Here is a 24233-nt window from a genome sequence, read left to right as displayed (position 1 = left end):
AGTGCTTCCACACAGGAAGCAAGAAGCTCAGAGGAAAGCAGAAATGGGTGTGTGCTACCTGGTACTCCATCACTGCTGTCTAAAAATAATGGGAAATCTATCAAGTCTTAAGTGGGGCCCATTGAGTGGGCTGAGCACAGAGCTCTCCAGAGTCACTCTGAGGTTCAGGCAGTCTGTGGCTTGACAAATTTGTTTTTGACAAACCAAAGCAAATCAAAGGTTATTAAACGCAGTCATCTTTTATTAACAATGACCATTTTACACCTTTATTAAACTGCTTAGTGCTAACGTGCCTGGAAGGCTTCCTTGACATTGGAGTAGATGAACTACTTAACTAAGTAGAAAACATAGCTATGAGAGAAATGAAACCCCACCCCACCGTTCTGGTTTGTTTGTGCATGCACTGACAGTAACACATAGTCTATTGAAAGCAAAGCGCTGCTACAGTGTAATCAGTACGGCTGATATGAGGTGCAGGAAGTCTAGAGGAACCAGCAGCTGATAAGAGCGAATGATAAACCTGGGAGAGAAACAGATGGACAGCTGTGATGAAGAGATAGAAAGGAGAATGAAGAGGATATACAGTAAATAAGGAAAAGGGTAGAGAACTAAGGCAGGAACACTAAAAATATGACCGAGAGGAGGCACGGAGAAAACAAGCCAAAAACTCTACATTATCTGAAAACTTTCTGAGAGATATTGCTCTTTTTCCATTAAGAGCAAGTCAGAGAATAGAGTGTATGAGGCAGTGTGTGGAGAGTGACCTCTGATTCAGTAGTCCTTGCTGGGGGGTAGACAAACAAACCATAGCTGCGGATCAATTTTTGCTCAGTTAACCACAATCCAAGGTTAACCAAGATGGGAAGGAGAGCAGAGGAGGGAATCGATCTCTTCTGTTTGTAGAGCACTAGACCATGACACAAAGTGCTGTTGTGGTTCACGACCTTGTTTTGCTTTGAAACCCTTTACAGTCGCAGCACAACAATAGTAATTTTTTTTTTTTAAACTGCTAATTTATTGTCAGCTATTAATTACACAGCCTCACTGAAAAGTGAAACCCTTTATAATGATTTTAAAAAGCTACACGTTATGAAAAGACCCCTTGCGCTGGCTCTACTGCTGTGCACGTGGAGCCATTAGAATTTACTGCAGAGTTCGATTTGCACATTCTCCCCGTGTTTGCATGGGTTCACTCCAGGTACTCTGGCTTCCTCCCACAGTCCAAAGACTGCTAGGTGTCTTTCTGCAACAACCTGCCAACATATGTAGGGTGTGGTCACGGGCTGACCCTAAACTGGATAAGTAGAAGAAAATCAACTGTTTGTATAGATAAAAGACCTAGAAGTTTTAATATTCTCATATCAAAATTGAGAGCACTGAAGTTATAGCCACCAGTTAGTTAGCAAAAAGTCTGGGAAATCGTTAGCATCACTCGCACATCTGCAGCTATTCTAGGCTTGGGATTCGTGAGACTGCTGACCTTACAAAATTGTAATTTTAGATTAAAGTTCCTTACAACTTCATTTGGACAAATTCACAGCATCATATGTGCCAAAAAATTCCAATTAGGACATCAGCTCTCTTTACGTTTAGCGACGCTAGTTAACATTTAGCTCATTATTTTTACTAAGAGCAGTGTTTGTTTTTTTCATGCATCTGAGTGTGTGCTAAGTGTTGCAACTGCTGTATCAAAGACACATTGCATATAGACATAAATTAGGATTCAAAAATAATAATAAAAACAGTGTCAGTGTAGCCATTTTTCTCCGTTCTGAGTTTTTATGCCAAGCTGAAGTTTCGCAGTTTTATCACCTAGCCTCAGTTTCAAGATTGAATCTCATACTGAATGCTGCTTACATGTGAATATGATAAATTATTCAGTAACATCTGTACAGTATTACTGAGACTATTTTCTGTCCTACATGATGCAGAGTGGATTCAAGTTTTTGCAAGTAAAGTGTGAAAAATGTTTTGGGGGAGTCAAAAAAAAGTCACCTGCTGAAAAGCAGTATTCATAAAGTGTACAAAAAGTAATTCGCTAAAACCATCTGAGAGTTTATAGCTGAGAGAGAGACACTTTTATTACACAATGCAGATGAAGTTCTCCTTTCAAAAGAATATTAAATACTGAAATCAAAACATATCTCCTTTCATATTTTATAAGAGTGGCTCCGGCCTGAATGGTGCTAAAGTATTTTTTTCCCAGCATCATAATAATGCTGGCACACCTGTAACAGACTACCACTTACAAATAGTATAACAAATAAATTTATATGAAATTTAAAAAGCAAAAAAAAAAAAAAAAAAAGCTTAGATTTTCCTGCTTACATCAAAAAGATGCCCAAAACCCTCATCTACTGAAAACTTCTAGGAGGCATATCCTAGTCTCTTTCAGAGCGTACACCATGCCATGTCAGCTTCTAACGAACTCAAAACAGACAGAAAGAATAGCGGACAATGACGCTAATTACTTGGATCTAACTGTTTTTACATGGATCAAGCTGTTATCAAAGTAAAACCAAGACAGCCAGCCTGGCAGCACTGATATCTTTGATCTAAGCACGTTTTTGCAAAACATCCAAGATGCAATATCAAAGACATCTCTGGCTCAGGCAGCGAGGCAATGCAGATGAGATCCCACCCATTTGGAAACGTACACCATATGCAGCTAGAGATTTCTCCAGGCTACACTGAGCTCTTTGTTCCATTGAAGACCGAGGAGTTTCATAGTGACGTGCACCCCATGGCCCAAACCCCCTCCCTACCCCACCCCAAGAAAGCCTCACGAGAGTACAGCAGTTATTTAATCTGGCAAGTCAATGTCACAAAGACGGCAAAACACTGAAGAAAAAAAAAACCCATCGAGACATCACTCATGATATGTGAAGTCTTCAATCTCTTGTCACATCCAGAAGCAGGTTAGAAATTCCAGACAGCGTTGCTCAGAAGCCTTTGCTTAGACACTAAGTCTTGTTTTGTTTCGTAACATTCATTTTGGGCAAGTCGTTGCATATCGAGAAGGAGTAAAGAAAATAAACCATTTTAGTGGATGTCTTCATTTGCAGACATGGTCCGTTGTTGGTGTGCATAAACAGACCAAAATTTCCGACTGATGAATAACTTAAACCTGCAGTCTAAAAGGTCTCTGGTATTCTGTAGCGGGTATAACAGCAGAGAAGCAGCACAAAGTCAAACATGGAAACAATTTTCTTCCTAGAAGTTAAATATTTTAGTCAATTTCACCCTTCATACACCTTCAAAAGAAACATGGGGTGTAGAAATTTAAATTGACTATGGCAAATCTTTTTCTTTGAAACCTCTGAACCCATAAAAAAAAAGAAAAAAAACACACACAACGTGGCCCTAAGCACTGTATCTGCTTTGTCCTTGCATCTGACTTCCCTCTAAGATTTATCTGTGTTGTTGAAACATTTGAAAGCACATGAAAAAGGAAAACTCCAGCTCCTGATGAGTCTTTTATCGTAGTCCTCATTCTGCCCTTTAATTATCTCAATCAAGACCTCCTGAGCCACCACTAAAGATTGATGAGTATCTTGTGTACAAGAAATATAAAAGTTGGAACAATAACCGCAAGCAACCTGCTCGAAATCCATCTCCAGATCCATCATCAAGCAACATCTATTTAGATGAAACCACAAGTATAACCCCAAACAATCAGGGGTATTAAAGTTTATATTCTCACATCATCACAAGCTCGCAAACCAACATCCTGCGAGTAAAACAAAGACAGGAGAGTTTGCCTAGAAGTGTTGACTTATTTTTTAGCCTGGAACATTGCAGTCAATATTTGTCTTTGGGTGATTTTCATGAATGCGGTGTTGCATGACGACGACTGCCCCCCTACGAAACCCGAAGTTATGAACAATACAACCAAAACACATGTAAGTCACCCCCCTCAGGTTGTCCTCATGCTGAGCCATGTTTAATGACTGGGTAATTGTATAAAATCCTCAATAGGAAAATCCGAACTGCTTGCCAACTTAGCCCGCAAAACATTCCATCAGTCATCGTAATTGGTAATTACAAGTAATGGACAACTAATACAAGTAGTAGTGTGCAGTGAAAAGTGTGTGAAAGCGGCCTAACCAGGCTCTGTGACAGCCTCCCTCAGCAACAGCATGTTCTGCAGGAGCAGGGGAAGCTGACCAAATGCACCTGTCAGAAACACTGGCCTGCTCCGAAACTAATCACGGCTTGTTTTTTTGTGAATGAAAAAGCAAAGTGACAAAGAAAAATGTGCTTCATTTCTCAGCTGCCTATTGAAGGTCAAATCTGATGAAAACCACCAAAATGATTTCCACAAGCTACCTCCGGGATTTCTGGCCTCCTACTTTTTTTTCTTTTTGGGGGGGCGGGGGGTGTTGGGTCAACTTCTTACAAAATGAAAGGAAGCATTTAGAAATGCGAGTTGTCAGGTGTAGACAAAAGCCAACGCAGCTACAAACTAGCCCCAGAGCAAGATACATTCTTGCCCAGAAGGAGATAAATTCCTAAGAATGTGGTCTTGAAGGTTTGACATGTGAGAAGAAAGAGACTTTAGAAAGTGAAGGACTGCATTAATAAAGCAATGAAGTGTGTCAGACCAAACATCAGAAGCCACAACGCAGAACGTTATAGGCTGAGCTGGATGATTCACCGATGAATGAAGGGGGGGGGCAGACAAACACATGCATACCAGCCAGAATCAAGGTTTCGCCCTTTGAGACTCTGACTTTTGACCTCAGTCGTGATGCCCTTTAAAGAACATGGAGGCACAATTTCAGACACCACACACACATGCACACATGCATATTGTGGGAGCTCGAAACTTGAGCCCTTAAAGGAATGCAGCCCCCCCTAACTTCATGCTGTATAAAGGCCTGTGTTGTGACACACACAGACTCCCTGACACATTCTCACAGGGGCTTCGGGAACGTGCTTTCACTACGTGACACATACCTATGTCTTCAAGTGGTTTGAGGTCTATCAGTGCAGAATTTAAACATCAAACGACATTAATATGAACCAGTACCTGCAACCCATAGACGTCCCACCCACAAAGCAGTAAACACTCTTTTCTAAAATCACTAACTCTCACATTCACGTTTTGATATTAGTTTTCATATCAAGAGCTCTTTTCAGTCATTCAGATAGCAGATCCAGCGAAATGCCCAGAACAACTAGAACTTTATTTATAGGAGGAGAGTGACTTTAACTTATTTATAGGTGTTGGTACTGGGAGTATGTGTCCTTAAGTACACATGTACACACTGGGCTATGAATCCGGGCTGACTGGCCCCAGCTGTCACCCGCTGGCTCCAGTCATCTAGAAACGGTGACAAGATGAGAACATCTTCCTCATACCAATAGAGCTAGGTGTCAGAGTGTTTGCCGCACACGGACTTTACCTGGCAGGCTGCCCAGGTATATTGAAAGGCACCTGAGTGTATGGGTGACTTACTTTTCATGGGTCTGAGATAATGCCATCCGCCATCGATGTACTATGGGACAATTGCCTCACTGTTATTCTGAAGGTTTTTGGCGCTGCTAATCAGACTGCTGTGGCGAGATTGCTGGGGTGGTCCTTGATTTCTTTTGGCTGCTTCTACAAAAGGATGTTGTTGTATGCCACTTTTATCCATTGCACCTGTTGACAGACGTTCTGCTCTAACCAGAACATTCAGAAGTTGATTATCTATTTCACGGGCTCCTACACCGAGCCCACAGAACAAGAAATACCATCTCCAGCTGTAGTCTAAAGTTGTACCCACACTGGAAGTGGTTCAGTCATCGTGCATTACTGTGAAGCTGACAGCTGGTCGCTCACATCCTAGCCTCCTGTTGCCTAGGTAACCTATTAACGTATTTACTACAAGGTCATTTGTCAATCAACAGTATGGTACATTCTCACTGGTTGACTTCTAACTTGAGAAAAGTTCATCTTGGGTCCCTCCCACTTTGTGCCGCCAGTGGGTATTTTACGCATATTTACTTAGTTTCTTTCACTTTATACGGTCACCACATCGCTTCCGGTGTGGACGCAGCTTTAGACAATCTCGCTGGAGCTCATCAAAAGGATAAAAGTCTAGTTGAGAGGCAGGGGAATGTATTGCTTTTCCCATTTCATTATAGTTAGCCCATGGAAATCTGACAATTACAAACATAGCTCAATCCTGCAAGTTAAAATTATATAAACCCATTCTTGATACAAAGTCTTTTCAAAATGTCCAAGATCCTATCTCTTTACAGCTGTGCTTTCAACACTGCATTCCCTTCAGAAAACATTTCCCCTGAAGATATGTGACGGTCAGACAAAACGTGGTAAGAATAGCATCATCTTCGTCCATTCTATGTCAGAGAAAGAGACTGCCAAATCTGGCTCAGCTGGTTACATGCTATTCCCATTAGTGTTTTTCAGAATGGGTGCAGGGCCGAAGATTGCGTCTCATTTTACGGTAGAGAAGAAAAAGGGAAAGATCCAAAGAAATGATTGGGCTGAGCTATTCAGCTGAGGCTATACCTGCAGCCTCTGGCTAGGTTTTCAGCAAGCTGCATAATTAATGAGGTGATACAGAGCCCCTAACTCTCTGGAGAAGTTGAGATTAATAGTTAGAAAACTGAAAGGTAAGTGGAGAGCGGTGAGAAGAAAACAGGCACAAGGCTAAAGGCAGAACTAAAGACCAAAAGAGAAAGGGGTGTGACAGGAAAACGAAATCAGGAAATTGGGCAGAGCAACAGAAGAAGGGTGGAAGACACACAAACGAGGTGCTACAGCATCTTACATACTGATACTTCCTTACAGACACACCCTGAATCACCCCACAAAGTGAGGTGATCAGTCACTCAACACGACTGCTTGAGGTTGAAGTAGTCACTAAAAGTGATATCGCACTGAATTAAAAGTGGCACGCTTGCCAATTTAGTGTAAAGCGAAATTTATCATTTAAGTAATCAAACGATTAACAAAGAAACTAAAATAAAAAAATCAATTTTTAATCAAACAGTGCAGACATTAAGTGATGGTAGAGGTGACATGGCAACTTTGAAATATTTGAAATAGTTCTGAATTACAGAAAATGTTTGGTATTCTATGTTCCCTGTGCCCTTCACACTGTCTTTGTTCTGTCATGTCAAAACTCATCTCTTTAAAAGAACTCATTATCGAGGGGAGAGAAGTTCAAAGACGCTTGAAGAAAGCAATTAACACATACAAGCCAGGCTGAAGGATTCCTCGGAGGTAAAGTTAGCAATGTTGCAGGTGGAGAAGGAGAGAAGAACAAACAGGACAGCTCTGGGATGAGTGTCAGATAACCTTTATAAATAATACATGATCAAAAAGATAATAATACCTATATCCAACTAATGCTTAAAGACTGCTTCGTTTCCTAGACTTGGCTTAGTTTTTCACTTTGAGATATTTCTACTTTCCTTACAGTGCAGCAAGCCAGGAGGACAGAGGTAAGAAGATCGTGACAAGGACCGGCTGATCAAGTACAGGAAGGAATAGTAACACCGACTGGTGCGATATTTTCAGTGACAGCAACCTCCACTTTTATATAAAGACGTCACCCTTACCATGAAACTATAGGATGGTGAAATGGTTTACCTGGAAACGTAGAAAGGTTTCCTGTCGTAACCAGGATTTGCAGAGCTTAACCTCTAAACCCCACAGTGTGAAAAACTGTCAGGTCAATCTCATGGGCTCAAGACCAGAATGATCACAATGCTCAGCCACAAACACACAAAGAGGAAAACAACAAGAAACAAACAGCTGCCTGCCAAACAGTGATGTGTTTACCTGCGGTTGTCCAGGCAGCAGATAATATAGATATATCATGTCATATCTCTAGCAGTACATGACAAGGCAAATAGAGTGCATGCCTACAAGATTACAGTAAGAGGCCTGCCCTGTCTCACTCTTCAGTCTGCATGTCCTAACAGCATGTATAGCAACACTATATCTTACTTCTTAGCGAGCACAGTTTAAAAAAAGAGAAAGCTATTCAACCTGTGTCTGTGCTATTTTAGTAAAATATTCCTTATGTACAGCTACAGAATGAGAGCCAAGGAAACGGTTGTGAGGTTTATTAATACATATGTCCTTGTTTGTGCTTCAGCCATGTGTTTATACATCCATCTTAATCCGCAGGGTGTGAGGCTGGACAACACAAAACATTACGCCACATTAGGCATCACATCTTCACTGACAGAGAGATTTCCTCCTGTGTGCTCATACTTACGAGACGCCTCATGACTACCTCATCATCATAACTCAGAAAAATATACTGTAAACACAGGGCGGCAATGGGCCAGACAATCACTTGATATTAAACAGGAATAATAAGCACCTAAGAGCCTCTGCAGGCCTTGGAGGATCGTTCACACACAGAGCGTGAACATGGTGGCATATTAACAGTGAGCTCAGCGAAATTGCGGTGATAACAGAAATAAAAAAAATAATGTTAATTTGCAAAGGGAAAAAAAAATGCATGGCAACATATCTTTACGAAAATAATATCCTGGTTAGTCGTGATAAGAATCCAGTAACAGCAGTTTTGTTATTGTCACTTCTTCTCTCAGGAATCTGACGGCGGAAAATTGTAAAATCTTGACGGATAAAAACCAAACTGTCAGTGTTACTGCAAACAACTCGGACCCAAGTTTTCACAAACTGACAAAATGAGTCCGTTCCCATTTTCATTTGATGGTGAACGAAAGACTGAAGGAAAGCAATTTGAGGCTGACTGATGATGGGAGAGGTGCTTAATCAATACTTTATCAGCCTTTAAGCTATAGCCATACATCTCGGTCAGAGGCAGTGGCTTCTCCTTAGACAATTAAAAGCAGCTTCTGCTATTAGCCTCACCTTTCAAATAACTTAAATTGCAGAGCGTGAGATTGCCTTCTTGCACCATTAAATTAACTCTGCTGTTCCCTCTAGGTGACTGATCCCATTGGGCCAGGTTATTTGGAGGTTTCAGGTGCACACACATATAAATGAAGACACACACACAGACACACACACACACAGGCAAAAAAAAAAGCACTTTTCTCATCTGGAAGTATATTAACCGTGGAAAGGTCAACGGTTCGACATGTGAGACAGACCCTTTTATCTGCACTTAAAGAGAACAGCAATCTGTAATGACTCCCCTGATAGCAATAATGAAAAGACCGCTCGAGGGGACAAGGGGGAAACACTGATCATTTAAGCTCTGCACATGTGTGTTTACATGACACCGAGTGTGTGTTTGTGTGAGAGAAATGCAATGAAAAGTGAATATGAGAGAAAGTGAGGGTGGGAGGTTTAGAAGAGTGGATTTAATCATCAGAAGAGAGAATGTGAATTCTCCAAATTGACAAAGTTAGCTGCCTAATGCAACCACTTTACTAGAAAACAAGGGGAGCCGAGTGGAATTACATCTCATTTCACTTTGATGAAACAGGCTTGTTGACTGTTTACTTCCTACTGCTGAACAAGGACATGCCAAAGAGCATCATTTATTCAACAATAATGCGAGTCAGGCTCACTGCGATTCCTATATTAGATGTTTAAACCAGCTGAGGGCCCATGTGCAGAACCAACCCACAAAACCGCATGATCTCCCAGTTTCTTTAGAGGGGACAAAGGGTATATAGTGTATGGAAATATGAGTGATTAGCAGTGTTGGGGAGTAATGGAATACATGTACCGGTGTTACGTATTTAAAATACAAAACATGAGTAACTGTATTCCATTACAGTTACCGTTTAAAAAGGTGATAATTGGAATACAGTTACTTTGTTGAAATAAATGGATTTCATGGCGGTCTTTTCCTGTTTCATATGTTAGGCTATCCCCTCTCTAATTTTGGTAATTCCACACATTGTTGCAATTAGAGGCTCTAATGTAAGCGTCATGTTAATGTTGGTGGCATCAGTTACACAATGGACCCGGAGCCAGCACAACAGAGCCAGCAGTGCATGGGCAGGAATGCATTTCTTACTTGGAAATTCCAACACCACTTCACATTTAAAGAAAAAAGGGATGGGTGAAATCTGACCGTGCAATGCAAACTCTGTTTGCCAGCAACCAAGCTGCCTTCAGCGTCAAAAGCCTCCCCCTCCAACCTAAAGAAACATCTGGAAGTAAGTTCGCTAGCCTACTGCAACTACCATGTTTTAGTTGTGGTAGCTACCTGGGTTATGTGCCACTTCAGTATCTTTGATGTACTATTGCTGTGTGATTTATTACTATTACTAAAGGCTACCCGCCACCAAGCTAACATTGTTAGCTGCCATTAGCTGAGGTTAGTTTATAGACTGCAGACTGTTAGACTTGTTGGATAGCATTAAAAACCTGCTAGCTGCAAATAATCATGTTCTGTTCGGAAAGCAGTCTATGAACTAAGCTAACTTTAGCTACTAATGTTAGCTTGGTGGCGAGTAACCCTCAGTAATAGTAATAAATCACACAGCAATAGTAGTGTAGTTGTAGAAGCATGATAATATATTAAGTAATCTAAAGTATTCAGAATACGTTCTTTGCATTGAGTAACTTAACAGAATAAGTTACAAACTACATTTTGGGGCATGTATTCTGTAATCTGTAGTGGAATACATTTTAAAAGTAACCTTCCCAACACTGGTGATTGGGAGTGTTTGTGTAAATAGCGTGGCCATTAATCAGCATCTTTCACTGATACTGACGTAACAGGAAAAAAGGTTGATCTCAGATTGTGTTATCAGGCGTTCTGTTTTAGTCACGACCACAGTGGGTTGAACTTGGACGGGGTGACAACCTGTAGCAGCAGAACACAAAACAGAGACGATGACACATGAAACCACAATCCCACCACCACACATCTGTGTAGATTCTATCATCCATGAGCAGACAATCACACACACACCAGAGTACACAGATACAAAGACGCTCAAACCACTGTGGAATTCCCCACCCATCTCCCACATTTACAATAAAGGCATATGTTGTCCCAATCTTGTTATGTTCATATACTCCGGTACATGAGTGTGTATTCACGTGCAAGCTTGGAGTGCGTTGCTATCCTCATGTGGTTTTACTTTCATGCCAGGGGCCCATTTGTCTCCATTATCATCATACGACTCGAGGACGGAGATCTGTTAGGGCTCATGGCAACAGTAATGCCTCTCTGTCTGGATATAAAAAACAACTTCACTACCTGGACGTTTGTCATGTCACTCTACTATAGGACCAGGAACATTAGGAAGGAAATAGAGCCTCGTACCTCAGTAAAACTCAATTTCCAATATTTCCAGAGGGCGGAATGGAAATTTGACTGATGGCCGTGCTTACGAAGCCGTTAAGTTTGGAGTATGTTTATGAAGCGCGTTTTGTCAGCTTTTTTGTTTAATGTTGAAATTTATGTGACAAAATGGCAAAGCTTTGAGAAAATCACATCCTCTGACTTTCCCCTGAGCATTTGTTTGGGTGATAAATACGCCATTTCAATCCAGTTTGAGAGCAAAAAGAACACGGGAAAGCTTTTTTTACCCACAGTGTTCTTTAACACTTCAGAAAGCAAAACTGCAAGCACCACAGAACCCCTGGAAGCATGACAAAGTCGATGCTAACAAACTCGGACAGAGAACGGATTTTCCAGGCCCAATTATAGGAGAAAATCTTTTAAGAAACTCCTGTCTCGGGCCTGAAGAAAAATGATGGAGACAGCTGAGCTATGTAATCACAAGGCCAGGGTGTCACGAGTGTTTAACGTACACCAATCTGATCAAAGTCTTAGAGATTATTCCCAAGCTCCTATTCGTTCCCACAAGTCTTTGCTTCAAAACGGCACCTTTACACTTCATCAGTGTGGACCACCATGTCCGCACCCAGACTGGGCTGCTGCGTTTTTAATAGGAAAACACACCTCAATTATAAAAGCCCAGGAACATAACTGTTTTTTTTTTTCACTAATTACCACTTCAAAACAGGAATCGGATCTCAAGGAAAAAGCATCCAGAGTATTGCTAATTGCCTTCCAGCTGGCTGTAGACCACATCACAGGTAGCACGCACACACAACAGCAGACATGTTTGCTTTAGTTTCCCCTTCTCTCTGCATGATGGCCATTACATTTTGACCACCACCAGAGCAACTCATTAGCCTCACCATGCCCCTGAATACAAAACCGATGGCAAAGGTGAAGCAAAGCATATTACAAAATTTGTATTAACATAGGAGAATGTGTCGTTTAGAAATCAAGAAAATGCATTTTGTAGTTTGAAAAAAGAAGTCGAAGGAGAAAAGGAAGGAACTGGTCAAAATGATAAAGAATGCGGCCCGAAAGCATCCAGGTGGTCCATTAAGAAAACAGGACTCATTTAAATTGCAGAATCTCAGACCAGCTGGAAAATTGGGAATGACTCTGACCTACTGGCGCAAAAACCCCCCAAACAAACAAAAAAATGCATACACAAAATAATCAGTATGACAGGAGAACATACAAGCATAAAAAGGAAAGACGTAGGTGGGACAGAGTGCATCCATCTAGTTTGTGTATATGTATGAAGTGCAAGACAGGGAGGTTCCCCCGGCCTATAATTACACCCTGGTGGGAGTGAAGCTGATAACAGAGGCCTGATGATATCAACGTCAACAAGGCGAGAGGAGAGGAGAGGAGAGGAGAGGAAATAAATAATTAAAAAATAAAAGGGGAGAGTAAACATACATAAAACCTTATCAAACATAGGCTCTCAGACTGACACTGCTTTTTCATTTCCGCTTTGATAGTTATGAGATCCACACACACACGCGTGCGCGCGCACACACACAAACACACACACGCATACATACAACGCTCCTTAAGAAGACAAGCTGCAGAACACAGCCCTCACAGTCAGTGTTTCTAAGTACACTAATTCAATTGATGCGCATGTATGGCAATACTCATTCTCAGAAATGTCACATAAGGGCGTTAACAAAGTTATCATACACACCTGAAGCCAGGTAATTTTATTATCACAGCTGGGTTAACCATCAGTCTTTCTACTGACTTTTCTCACAAAGCGTATACGAACCACAGATTTCTTCTTCTCTCATTCAGTGCACACACAAAAACACATAAACAGCAAGCGTTCAGGATTGTTTTCCTGTAAATTGTGGTGAAGTTCTTGCAGATATATTAGCCGTTATTTTCCAGTGTACCTACTGTAATCTACAACAGCAGTTTCTTACTGGAAAAAGTATTTAGAATACTAACAGTTGTTTTGTTGCCATTAATTATTATTTTTTCATTAATTTAGATATTGCACATTCCTTGTGGAATCTCAATAAGCAGTTTATTATCATATCATGACACCTGCAAGTCACCATCCTTACAATCAGAATAAAGCTTACTGTCCTTCTTGAATTATGACAAGACAACAGCTTTGTTGCTGCTCTATTCACTGCATTTTAGACAGAAAATGAAGGCTAGCTGGTCATGATTACTCATACAAACAATTTTCTACCTTAAGCAATTATTCTTTGAATCTATTGCATCTCCACAAACAGAAGAAAAGGCTGACTTAAGCCCCGAGAGAAAGTCTTGTTTCAAAATCTAAATTCAAATAACATCCACTGTCAGAATCAGATTGTCAAAATTATTGCTTCTGTAAAATAGACTAATCATTTCATACTCAGAATAATTTCTTTAAAAAAAACAAAACAAAAAAGTTTTGTGCATTTTTGCACACAAAGACCTGTGTATCAGTTAACAGTGACCTTGTTCTTATGACAAAACGACAACAAAATATTACATATGGAGTTGACGGTCCTTGAAAATGTGGTTTCTTTCAGCATTGCAGAGCTCTGTTGCTATGGGGACATGCCTTACACTGAGAAAAAAAGAAAATTAGGAAACACTGTCCTTGAGGCCCTCTATGGACTGTAATAAGCTGAATGCATATTACAGTTTACCCCTCTACAGACGGGAGCCCAGCCAATAACTCAGCGGGCAGGAGTGCACCATAAGTTTGCTGGACTGTAAATATTACACTAACACAAGGGATGGGACTTTTATTGTACACTTTTGCGCATTATTCCAGCAGTACTTAGTGCGAATATTGTTCCCCCAACTCCTGCTTGCACTACCGGTATACACTTGCACAGATTTAGCTCTGATTTATCATACTACATGGAAAGCACATCCCTCTAACAGATGTCCTTTTCTGATAAGTAACCCATATCTATTCAGGACAGGATGACCTTATATCTTTCAAATGAGCCTGTGCAATAAGAGGGAGGAAGCAGGTTGTCAGTGAGCACAGGAGGAGCAGGAACAGTGTCATGGGCCTCCCAGTGTGGTATTATCCAGCCTCTGTTAACCCAGCAGTGAGATGCTGATTTCTCCCACTGTCTTTCCAGTGAAAACCACAACCCTGTCCTACAAAACAGGGGGATATTAGCATTTATAAGACTAGTGGTCACTTCCCTATTCAGGAGCAGACGACTTCCCCATTTTTTGTGACATGCTGGAAACAAGAGCGGAAGATAGTCATGCAAATCAAAGCCTAAAATGGCCCAAACAGCCTCAAGTTTCTAACCAAAATACAATAAAACGATTCATTAACTCATTGACCTAAGCTCCTTGTTTTGTTTAATCCGGGGACTGTTAAAGTGTGCAAGAGTGGAGAGTTGCTGAAGGAGTGCAGTGGCCTTAAGTGGGTCCTTCATTTTCCCGTGTTTATTGAAAAACAAAGCACGTGCTTTAAAGTGGCTCAATTAGAGAAGAGAGAGCCACAGCTCGGGGACAGCTCAGGAGTGGCGAAGGAGGACTTCAGGGAAAACTCTTACGGCTTCTGGGCTACTCTCTGAAGAGTGTGAAGACTTCCTGGAGAGTTTGTGATCGCCTCACAAAGATAAAGAACCATCATCATAATTAATTTTATTGTCTTCTGGGTGTGAACAGTTTCACTACCCTGCATTGTTCTAGTCTGTTATGTAATTCTGTAAATCACAAACTTCCCTAGTTACCCGTTCAGCGTATCCACAGCTTATTTTCTTCAGACTTGGCTGTGCCCACCTTTGTAACTTAAGACAACTTTGAGTATTGTTACTTTTCCGTTTTCTACAACAGTTACAGGACGACCACAGTGTCGTAACTTGAACTATTCACACGTGGGACTGCTTTTAAACGCAGCACGGGAAGGAAGCACGCACTGCAGACACAGTGCACAAATAGGTAAACAACAGAATCGGTGTCATGTGCTCGACACAGCTGTAAAGTCAAAGTGTGGTTTGAGAGCGCAAGGGCTTCGGATACGACAACTAAACGTCACGATTTAGGTTTCCGGAGTACTCACCTGCGAAACTAAAGGAATAAGCGTCTGCTCCACCGAGCGAGTTTTGATTTCCAGACCGGAATCAAAGTTACTGTTGCCGCACGGAGATGAAGCCATTCCCGCCGAGCTTTCTCTCTCTCTCGCTCTCTCCCTGACTGACACACACTCTCACACACACATACACACAATGCACGCCACTAACTGAGTTTACCGAGAGCCTCTGCTTTGCTGTTTCGCATTTGCAAACTGGTGTAACGGACTTGGGATTACACTCCGGGGGTTTCGCAGTCGGTCGTCGAGTGGCTCTCCACGCACGCACGCAGTTTTAATCCACTCCAGCTCGGTGGTTGTGCCGCTGCGCCCGCTAATGTCCATGTACTTTACTCAACTACGGCAGGGAGCGGACTGCAGCACACCACTGTGGGCAACCACGCACAGAGCACGCACACGCAGTCGGCTTTTCACTGCTGACTGCTTAAGTGGGGAGCGCTGAGCAGTTCATCATTGTGTGCACTGCACAGTGATGATCCGGGAGCTATTTATGTTTTAATATACAGTACGTGTTCACGCACGTGGCAATTACAGTTACGTCATTTAAGTATTAATTACATTTCAAATTGATCTATAGTGCGCCTAGAAGAAGGGACATTATAAAGGGAAATGCATCATTAATTGATGTAAATGTACTTTTTTTTTTATTGCTTTTGAAAATGAATGAAGATTTCATGGCTCTGGGCATCAGAGAGGAAGGGGCATTGCCTCACTCACACCACAGTTCTGGTTTGATCTCTGAGACACAGAATCCTATATTATCCCCTGGAGTGTGAGAATGCCTTACTTTCCCTCTGGAAAGCCTCACCAGACATACCAATTAAAACCAGGCAGCACTAAAGCACATGGACTGGGATCTTATGAAGTTACAAATGTTACCCTTTGTCTGTCTTGAGGGAAAACATTCATTTTCATGATGTACCATTTGATGTCCTCTAGGCTGTGAAACTAAAAAGGGATCTCGAGTGACTGCATTGGTAAGCCTGCAGTAAAGTTCTTGTGTTTTAATTCTGCCTCCTTATTTTGGTGGTAATCAGCTAAACTGCATTGAACGCTGACATTTTGTTATCTGGAACAAAAGGGAACGAGCGGATCTGCCTGAATTCCTACAATCAAAACAGTTATTTCTTACGCAGACTTTAATAAATGACTGAAAATTTAGTTATGAAAGCTTTGCATCACTAATGACATTCATTTCAGTTAGAGGTGTTGCTGACTTCCTTTTACAACCATTTCCCCCCCCTGGTTTTCATTATTTGGCCAAAAGAGAGAGTCAAAACATGTATCTCTACTGAACTTACCCAGATGTATTTCCCAAATTCCCCAGGTGTCCAGTCCTTTTACAGATCACAGCCTATGTTTGAATTCTACAAACCTTTAAACCTTTTCTTTCACACTCCGAAATGAGGAGGAAACGTCTCATCCTTGTGATGCCTCTTCTTATTTCGTGACCTGGTGATTTGTATCCGCAGAACAGAACCGAATGTACTTTGTGGCTGCCTGTATCCGAGGCCGACCAAACGACTGCCAAAATTCTCAGTTTCCTCAAGCGGGTCCGGAAGCTATTTCTAACTTTACAAGTGCAGTCAGTGGATGACAAGTGGTGAGAAACGATTCACATTACAAACACAGCAGATGGCAGAGACCAGATACGGCTTATAAGCACCGTGGCACTGTTAGTGACGCCTTTTGCTGCCTGCTTTATCATCACCTATGGTGGCTGGCTGGCACTCTTGTGTCAGCAGTGGAGACAACTATTGTGTTTGTGTGAGTGTATGTGTCTGCCACTCTCAGGCCTAGCCAGTATTTATTTAAAACCCCAGAGCTATGCTTTAGTTTAACCCTCCCTGTTTACATTGGTTTCACTCCACACACATACACACATATATTCACAAGCAGACATGTACACACCCACACAAATACACACGTTTGCAATGCATCATTATGAAGGCATGCAAGTAGGTTGGCTGCTGTGTGGACAAGGTTCTGCTCCACCTTGATGAATGGCTCTACTACCAGCTAGATAGTATCTGTATGTTTCTTGGTAATCTGCGCTGAGGCTCTTTTCCAGCTGATAAGGCGATAAACTCCACTCGGGTTCCTTTTTGCATTGTGGTGTATTAGCTTGTTTTGGCTGAAATGATGCTGGTCACAGCATTTAAGTTCAAGTGGAAGAGTGAGATAAGAAATATGATACATCCTGTAACATTTTGACTGAAATAGATTAGTTATCACCAAGACGGATAGCTTCCAATACACAATCTGAACCAAACGCAGTTGCGTGTCTGTTCTTGTTTCTTTCCTTTTCCTTTTTTTGTCATCGCCACATCCGAGCTGTGACACTGGCTTGTTTTTCTAAACAGCATCTCATTTGTTCTGGAATATTCAATATTTGCTCTTTTGCCTCTAATCTCTTTGAGGCATGCTCCATTTTGACAATTTGCCTGAAACGGCACATAAGCAGGGAGCCCCTGATGTGTATGTTCGTCTCGCACAGTCCAAGGGTATTGCTCATTAAATAAAAGATGCTTATGCGTGGTGTGATTGTGTTGCTAACAGCTGCTACTGTCTCTTCCCGTGCTTTAGAAGTGCTGACTTCCCTCTCTCGCTCGCTCTCTCTCTGGATCATTCCTTCTGGTTGTACAGCTCCTGGGACGGGAACTGCTGAGCCTAAAGAGATAGTGATTTCGCAGTCTACAAGATGTAAAATGAGTGCACTCAGTCATAGTCCCCTGCTGGATAAGTAGATTGAAATTTGGGGATTTCAAAGGGAGGATTGTGGTGGAATGTTGATGGATTTTTTTTCCCCTTGCATTTTTTAAAACAGTAGAACATTTTCAGCTGGAGGAAACAACCCATGCCTGCATGAAAGCATGCTTTTAATGCGCATGTTTGTGATCACAATCTTCCTCACACATTCGCACAACATTATTTTTCATTGTTTTTCTTAGCAGCTTAATGCAGTTGTTATGCACAGCTTAGAAATTCATGTCCTCCGGGGGAAACTGTAACCTACAGCGTGCTGATCAGATGAACTTAGGTCTTGCACGTAAAGCTGCCGTGGCCTTCACAGAGACCTGCAGCTGAACTCATCCCCTTAGCACGATACAGTGACCGCAGAGACCTCTGTGAAAGAGAGGAGTTCAGGCTGAGGTGAGGTGTCCTGCTTGGCTGTTCAGCTGGATTTGCATTGCTTTTATTTAAGTGACCTATAGTTATGTTGCGGCTTAAAGGTTTCAGTTGTCTGTAATGTTAGATGAGTTTAATCCCAGGTGTTTATGGTGTGGTGGTGTCAGAGGATATTGCACTGCCTGAGTGAAAACAATATGCAGAGAATAACAGACACTGGCTGGAAAGACATTTTAATATGTTCAAAATAAAAAGGAGAGTTAAGTACAAGTGCTAATAAGAAGCGGGTCATGTTATCCTTCTGCCAAGGAGGCGCCCTCGGGGACAAGACAAATTTAATTGTACATAAACAAAACCAGGCAGCAGCAAAGTGGCATGCAGACACCCCAGCCCTGCAATCTCGGCTTTTCCGCGTCTCCATTTCTGCTGTTACATAATCACGGACACCTCACATAGCCTCATTATCATTCTGTTTTCATCCAGATCACCTTTTTTTCCTTTTTTTCCCTCCTTTTTCTGAAGGCTGCCTCGTTTGTCAGAGATGCTTTCTGCTGTTTGAAATAACAAACACATGGGACCGTGTGGAGATGACACACATAAATGGTTATTAGTTTAATTTGCATTCTCGCACGCAAGTGCGCACCAAGATAATCCCACTTCTTTCACCTTGAAGAAAGAGCTCGGAGAAAGTATTCACAGTGAGCTGTTGCAAAATGCTGTTATCACTTGGGAGTTTGGAATTGTAAAAGCATGACTATAGACTCATTAGGTGTGCTTTTGTAGACTCTTGCAACTACAGTGGCAAAGTATGCCTTTTTGTGGGTTTGAAAAACCAGAACGATATTTTATTAGATATTAAAAAAATATATTAGAAGGTCTCTTCATCGTCCATCAGCCCCTAAGTACTCTTGTAGAATATAAAATTCAATCTAGTGATTCTCTAATTTACTATATTCTAACAAAACTATCTTCAGAGATCCTTGGTTGCACCTGTAGGCAATAAATGGTACAATAAAATGAATGAGTGGAACATTTAAAGACATTTTGTGTATTCATTCATCCTTGTGAGATTTTCACCATTTTGTGGAAATTATTTAGAAGTGTGTTTCTACATTTCTGTCAGGATTCAGACTTTCTGAAGTAACAACAGAAAGAATAGCATTAGTTTTATCATTAATGTAACATGAAAAGTTCTATATATAATGAAAACACAGAAAAAGTAAAGAAACCTGCATTTATATCCACAACATTTGTCATGATATGGACTCCAGACTCTGTTAACTAATCATAAATCCATTACTGTGGATTTCTTATCAAACTGACCTCGCTGACATACACAAAATAGCAGGAAACAACGTTTTTATCTTCCAAGCATAACCTCATGATGAGGCCATCAGCATTGATGCAGAGTGCATCAGCTGGATAAATTAAAGTACTTTGTGTGAATTGAATTACAAGAGTTTTTACAGTGTAAAGATGTGTTCACATAACCATATACACCCTGTTTTCCACTTTATGAGAGATGAATGGGATCTTTCCTAAATAAATCTCCCCTCTCCTCCAATGACCTGTTACATTTGATCGAATTAATCATGCGTTATGTAAGCAACCACAGAGACACAAGCGGATGAGAGATAATACAGATACTTCGTCACAGATGAAGCTCTTTGGCTGCATCTGAAAATGGCTTTTCTGCCACTCATGAGCTGACACTCCAAAGATGAGAGCCATAGGGTATCCTCCACATGGCGTGCGCCCCATAGAGAGGTTGTCTCACCCTGCCAAGTCTGTCTAAATCCCGCTTCACTGTGACTGAGGAGGGACAACAATAGCAAGCCGGGCATAATCTATTTTCTGCTGAAGTGTTGGTGACAGGGTGTCTGTTTTGTCTTTGTCACACCCGTATACCGTAAGTCAGCATGGTCAGAGGTGAGCCAACACAGGCCCAACACCCTCCCTTCCTTCATCCTTTCTCACTTTCCTTATTATTTGGGTCTGTCCCTGTTTGTCTTGGCTACACTGTCATTTATGATATGACTTAAGGCCTCACAGTCTCCATCACATTTTCCCCTCTGATCCTGTCAAATAGGTGCCCCGAAAACTTCTTGTTACAAAAGTGTCAGCTGTTGAAGCCCAAAAAGCCCAGGGGGCTTTTTTCTTTTTCTTTTTTTCTTTACAAGTAAGGTTGTCTGGCTAGCAGCTAGCTCAGCTGCGATCACTCACCCTCAATACAGAGTGACAAGTAGATGATACAGTCTGACACAGCTCTGTGCTTATGCTATGGCGTGTTGATTGTTGATAGAGAGTTTTAATTGAGATTTTGATTGAAATGGCACTCACTTGCACTATGAGTGCCAGCATCTCTATGGTGTATACAAATATTTTATACAAATCCACAGTTCTATATATTTGTACGTTGGTTGATGCAGTGTGGCTGTCTTTCAGGCACAAGACAAGACAAAATCTCCAATCATCCATCCGGCTAAAATATCTCCAAATAAGGCTCTAAATCGCCATCAGTTTTGTTTTTGTCTAGCCTTCAAAATTCCCTGTAGGGGAGATGAAACAAAATCTCCTCAGAATAAAAAATAATCAACTCACTGTTATCCTACTTTACTTTAATTCAGTCCTGCTAGAGATCAAAAGTCACACAAATAGCTTATTATGTATACTATTTTAATAATGTTATAATATCAATACAATACAAATTAGGGAATATTAAGCATAAGGTGTTACAATGGGTTATAAAATGTCTATTGATAAAGGGTTCTATCGTTTTGTGACTTATTAAAGGAAAAAACCCTTCCCTTCCCGTCTTCGTGATGTTTTGAGGCAGCTTCAGTGCACCTTGGCTTTAATTCTTCACTTTTCCGGAACGCTCCTTCTACTCTAGTCAACAGTGTCGCCCGATGTTCTCACTTCAGGAGTCAAAAGTTCAGGTTTTGCCTTCAAATTGTCACGCGTCTGTAGCGTGTCTATGGATTTGTGATATCCTTACGCCATCTACTGGACTCCACTCGGTAGTGCAACTATAACTAATCCTCCGCGTGATATCCGTCACTAGTCCATAGTAAGCACCCATATTGTAATTAAAATATTAATATTATTCAAATAAGTCACATTATAGACGTGTGTAAATTGTTTAAAAAAAATAACATTCACTGTGCTCAAACTGCGGAACCGTTGTCACAATGATACCGTTTAGCCCCGGACACATTTACAGTAACTCCACAACTTCAGCTTTCAAGATGGCGGCGGCCGTAATTGAAACATGCCATGTAGCTTGTTGTGCAAACAGGACGCCAAATGTTGTTTCTTGGGGTCGCGGAGGAACTATCGCTTATGGGACATGTAACTCAGTGGCTCTATACGACCCAGAGGTAGGACAGGCCGTCACTTTCTACTGTGAATCCGCTGTCAGCTGTCACAGCCAGCGACGAGCATGCTGAAGTTTTAAATGGGCCGATATATATTTTTTTTATTACTCCAGTAAACTTGTTCTTTTCTTTAGGAGAGGAGAGTTGTAGCTCTTCTAAACGGACACACCGGCAGAGTGAATGCGGTCCAGTGGGTTCACAGAGAGGACAGCGGTGAGTGTGGAGAGAATGGAGCTGATGGCTGTCAAACCGCTTGTGCGCGCGCGTGTGTGCGTGTGTGTGTGTGTGTGTGTGTTTGTTTCCGTTTTTGATCCAATGCTGCTCGTGCTGCCACAAAGGCAGCTGTTCTTTAAGAGCCTTGCAGAGGTTGCACTCGTATTGAGCTATATTTCTGTCAGGACACTGTGCAGGTTAGTCATCTTATTCTGCAGCAAGCCTACAGCGAGCTTTCCAGAGACTCCTGGCACATTGCGAAACTATATTCGAAAAACGTTACCATATGCTACAAAATTTATGTTTACAGTAGTTGTTACTGTGTTATGTACGCCAAACCATCAAAACCGTGTTACTGTTATTGTCACAGCTCCAGAGGGTCATCTAGTCTCAGGAGCATCAGACAATCGACTCATCCTCTGGGAGGCTCAACAGGATGGAAAGGTGAAGCACCTGCAGCACATATTGCTCATACTGTTTCTTACACCTTGCCACCTCTTTAAAAAGCTAGTAAAGCAAGTGCATGCTCCTTGGAGAAATGTTGATTTCATTCCATAATAATGGCCATACTTTCTGAAGTGATCTCCATCATGATTTGGCAGCATATAGGTAACACAGGTGGATTAAAAAAAATAAATAAAATGTGATGTTTCCAGTTTATCCAGTCTGTTGAATGTAAGGGTCACACTGGTCCAATATGTGCTGCTGATGCCATCTACGTGGAGGACTCAAAGATACTGGTGGCCTCCTCAGCATCAGACTCCACAGTTAAACTCTGGCTCTGCTGTGACGCCAAAGAAGGTAAGAGACAAAAAAATGTAAATGAATTACATTGCCCCCCCCCTCTCAAAAAAAAAAGAAAGAAAAAGTTTTCAAATTGTGATCGTGGAAGTTGCTGTGATTCCTGAAATTGATAGTTACAGTGTCTTCTTGTTTGTACTGTTACAATTCTACTTGCATTAAACTTGATCAAAGTAATGATGTTCCCATAGAGAGGAACAGCCTCTCAGCTAGGATTTCCTGCTTAGGATGTTGAAGCAGCCCTAAGAACCCAGAGTTAACAGTCCGAGATGGCTGCAATGACCATAAACAGTAGTAAACACATAATAATGTTCCGTCCTGCCACTGTTGTGCATTTGTGGCTCACTAAATAAGCCAAATAAGCTAAATACGCTTTTCCTGGAATTCATTAACTCAGGAGTCACTCCCGAGTTCCCAACAACTAACTTCCTTTGTAACTGGAACGCAGCATAAGCACAGAAGCCCAACACACAAAATCAATAGTAAATTGAATTAAAAGGAGAGAAGCTAGAAGATCTTATTTCATACAGTGGATGAACTGAGGGGCTGCATCAAGACCAAAGATAAGCTAAATAAGGATCAGTTTGAACGATGAATCATGCAAAGCTACTGCAGTTCAGTCTGAAAAAATATGGAGCTGGGTAGGAGTGTGATTAGTCAGAAGTTATGTCTTCTTCTTATGAGGCATGGTTACTCTAAAGATGTATATTTCTCTTTACATATTGTTTGATGTGTTTCAACAGAGATCCCTAAAGTGGTCACACTGCATAGAGTTTAGCAAGAAGAAAAAGCAATAATTTGTGAAGAGCTTTAAAAGAACAAAATATTTTTGTGTCCTTTAAGATTTCACAAGATATTAACTAAATTACATGACCTGGAAACGTAGGCGGTCCACAGCCACAAGCTAGAATGCTTCAGGATCCTTTCCCCTCTATATACCAACTATTAACTGACATATAAAGTTTTAATTATTTGAGTTTATCATACTGTTTCTGATTAACTGTCTAGTAATGGTTTTCAGAGAGCATGGCAATGTTTGTAACATGATCAGCGCTGTGCTGCAAAACTATTTAGGCTTGTCATGTGTGCCACAGCACTTACAATAGACTGTCTTCATGGTTCAGTGGACTTGCTTACATTTAAGAAGAATTAGATGTATTTATTTGTAAAGCTTTACCCTCAAAGCTTCCAAACTAACTCACTCTTCTCTCGATATAAATCTTAAAACTAAGTCACCATGTGCACACTAATTGGTTACAGGTACTGATCACCTTTCAAACTGAATGAGCCTCAGACTTTTCTAACTAGAGTCATAAATTCCCTTTGAACATCTAAAAGCTTCATTATCTGATTGTTCTTTTAAAGGGTAACGTGTATGTT

At 41.2% G+C, this 24233-nt stretch overlaps 2 protein-coding genes across 3 annotated transcripts in view; one reads left to right on the top strand and one right to left on the bottom strand.

Annotated features, from left to right (window-relative positions):
- Positions 1 to 15795, bottom strand: part of ctnnal1 (catenin (cadherin-associated protein), alpha-like 1) — a 55282-nt gene extending 39487 nt beyond the window's left edge. Inside the window, exon 1 of one of the 2 annotated variants that reach the window (XM_019350378.2) lies at positions 15304 to 15795. In XM_019350378.2, the coding sequence (XP_019205923.1) occupies positions 15304 to 15399 (96 nt within the window). In that variant the 5' untranslated portion in view covers positions 15400 to 15795. The remainder of the gene's footprint in view (positions 1 to 15303) is intronic. The other variant, XM_003444036.5, reaches the window with a different exon arrangement.
- Positions 15796 to 21677: 5882 nt separating this feature from the next.
- The window catches only part of elp2 (elongator acetyltransferase complex subunit 2), a 35875-nt gene continuing 33319 nt past the window's right edge, over positions 21678 to 24233 (top strand). Inside the window, exons 1-4 of the mRNA XM_005478640.4 lie at positions 21678 to 21842; positions 21974 to 22052; positions 22423 to 22496; positions 22709 to 22853. Of these exons, the coding sequence (XP_005478697.2) occupies positions 21711 to 21842; positions 21974 to 22052; positions 22423 to 22496; positions 22709 to 22853 (430 nt within the window). The 5' untranslated portion in view covers positions 21678 to 21710. The remainder of the gene's footprint in view (positions 21843 to 21973; positions 22053 to 22422; positions 22497 to 22708; positions 22854 to 24233) is intronic.

The sequence above is a fragment of the Oreochromis niloticus genome, linkage group LG22, assembly GCF_001858045.2.
Source record: "Oreochromis niloticus isolate F11D_XX linkage group LG22, O_niloticus_UMD_NMBU, whole genome shotgun sequence".
Taxonomy (NCBI): domain Eukaryota; kingdom Metazoa; phylum Chordata; class Actinopteri; order Cichliformes; family Cichlidae; genus Oreochromis; species Oreochromis niloticus.
This window is presented reverse-complemented; position numbering and strand designations above follow the sequence as displayed.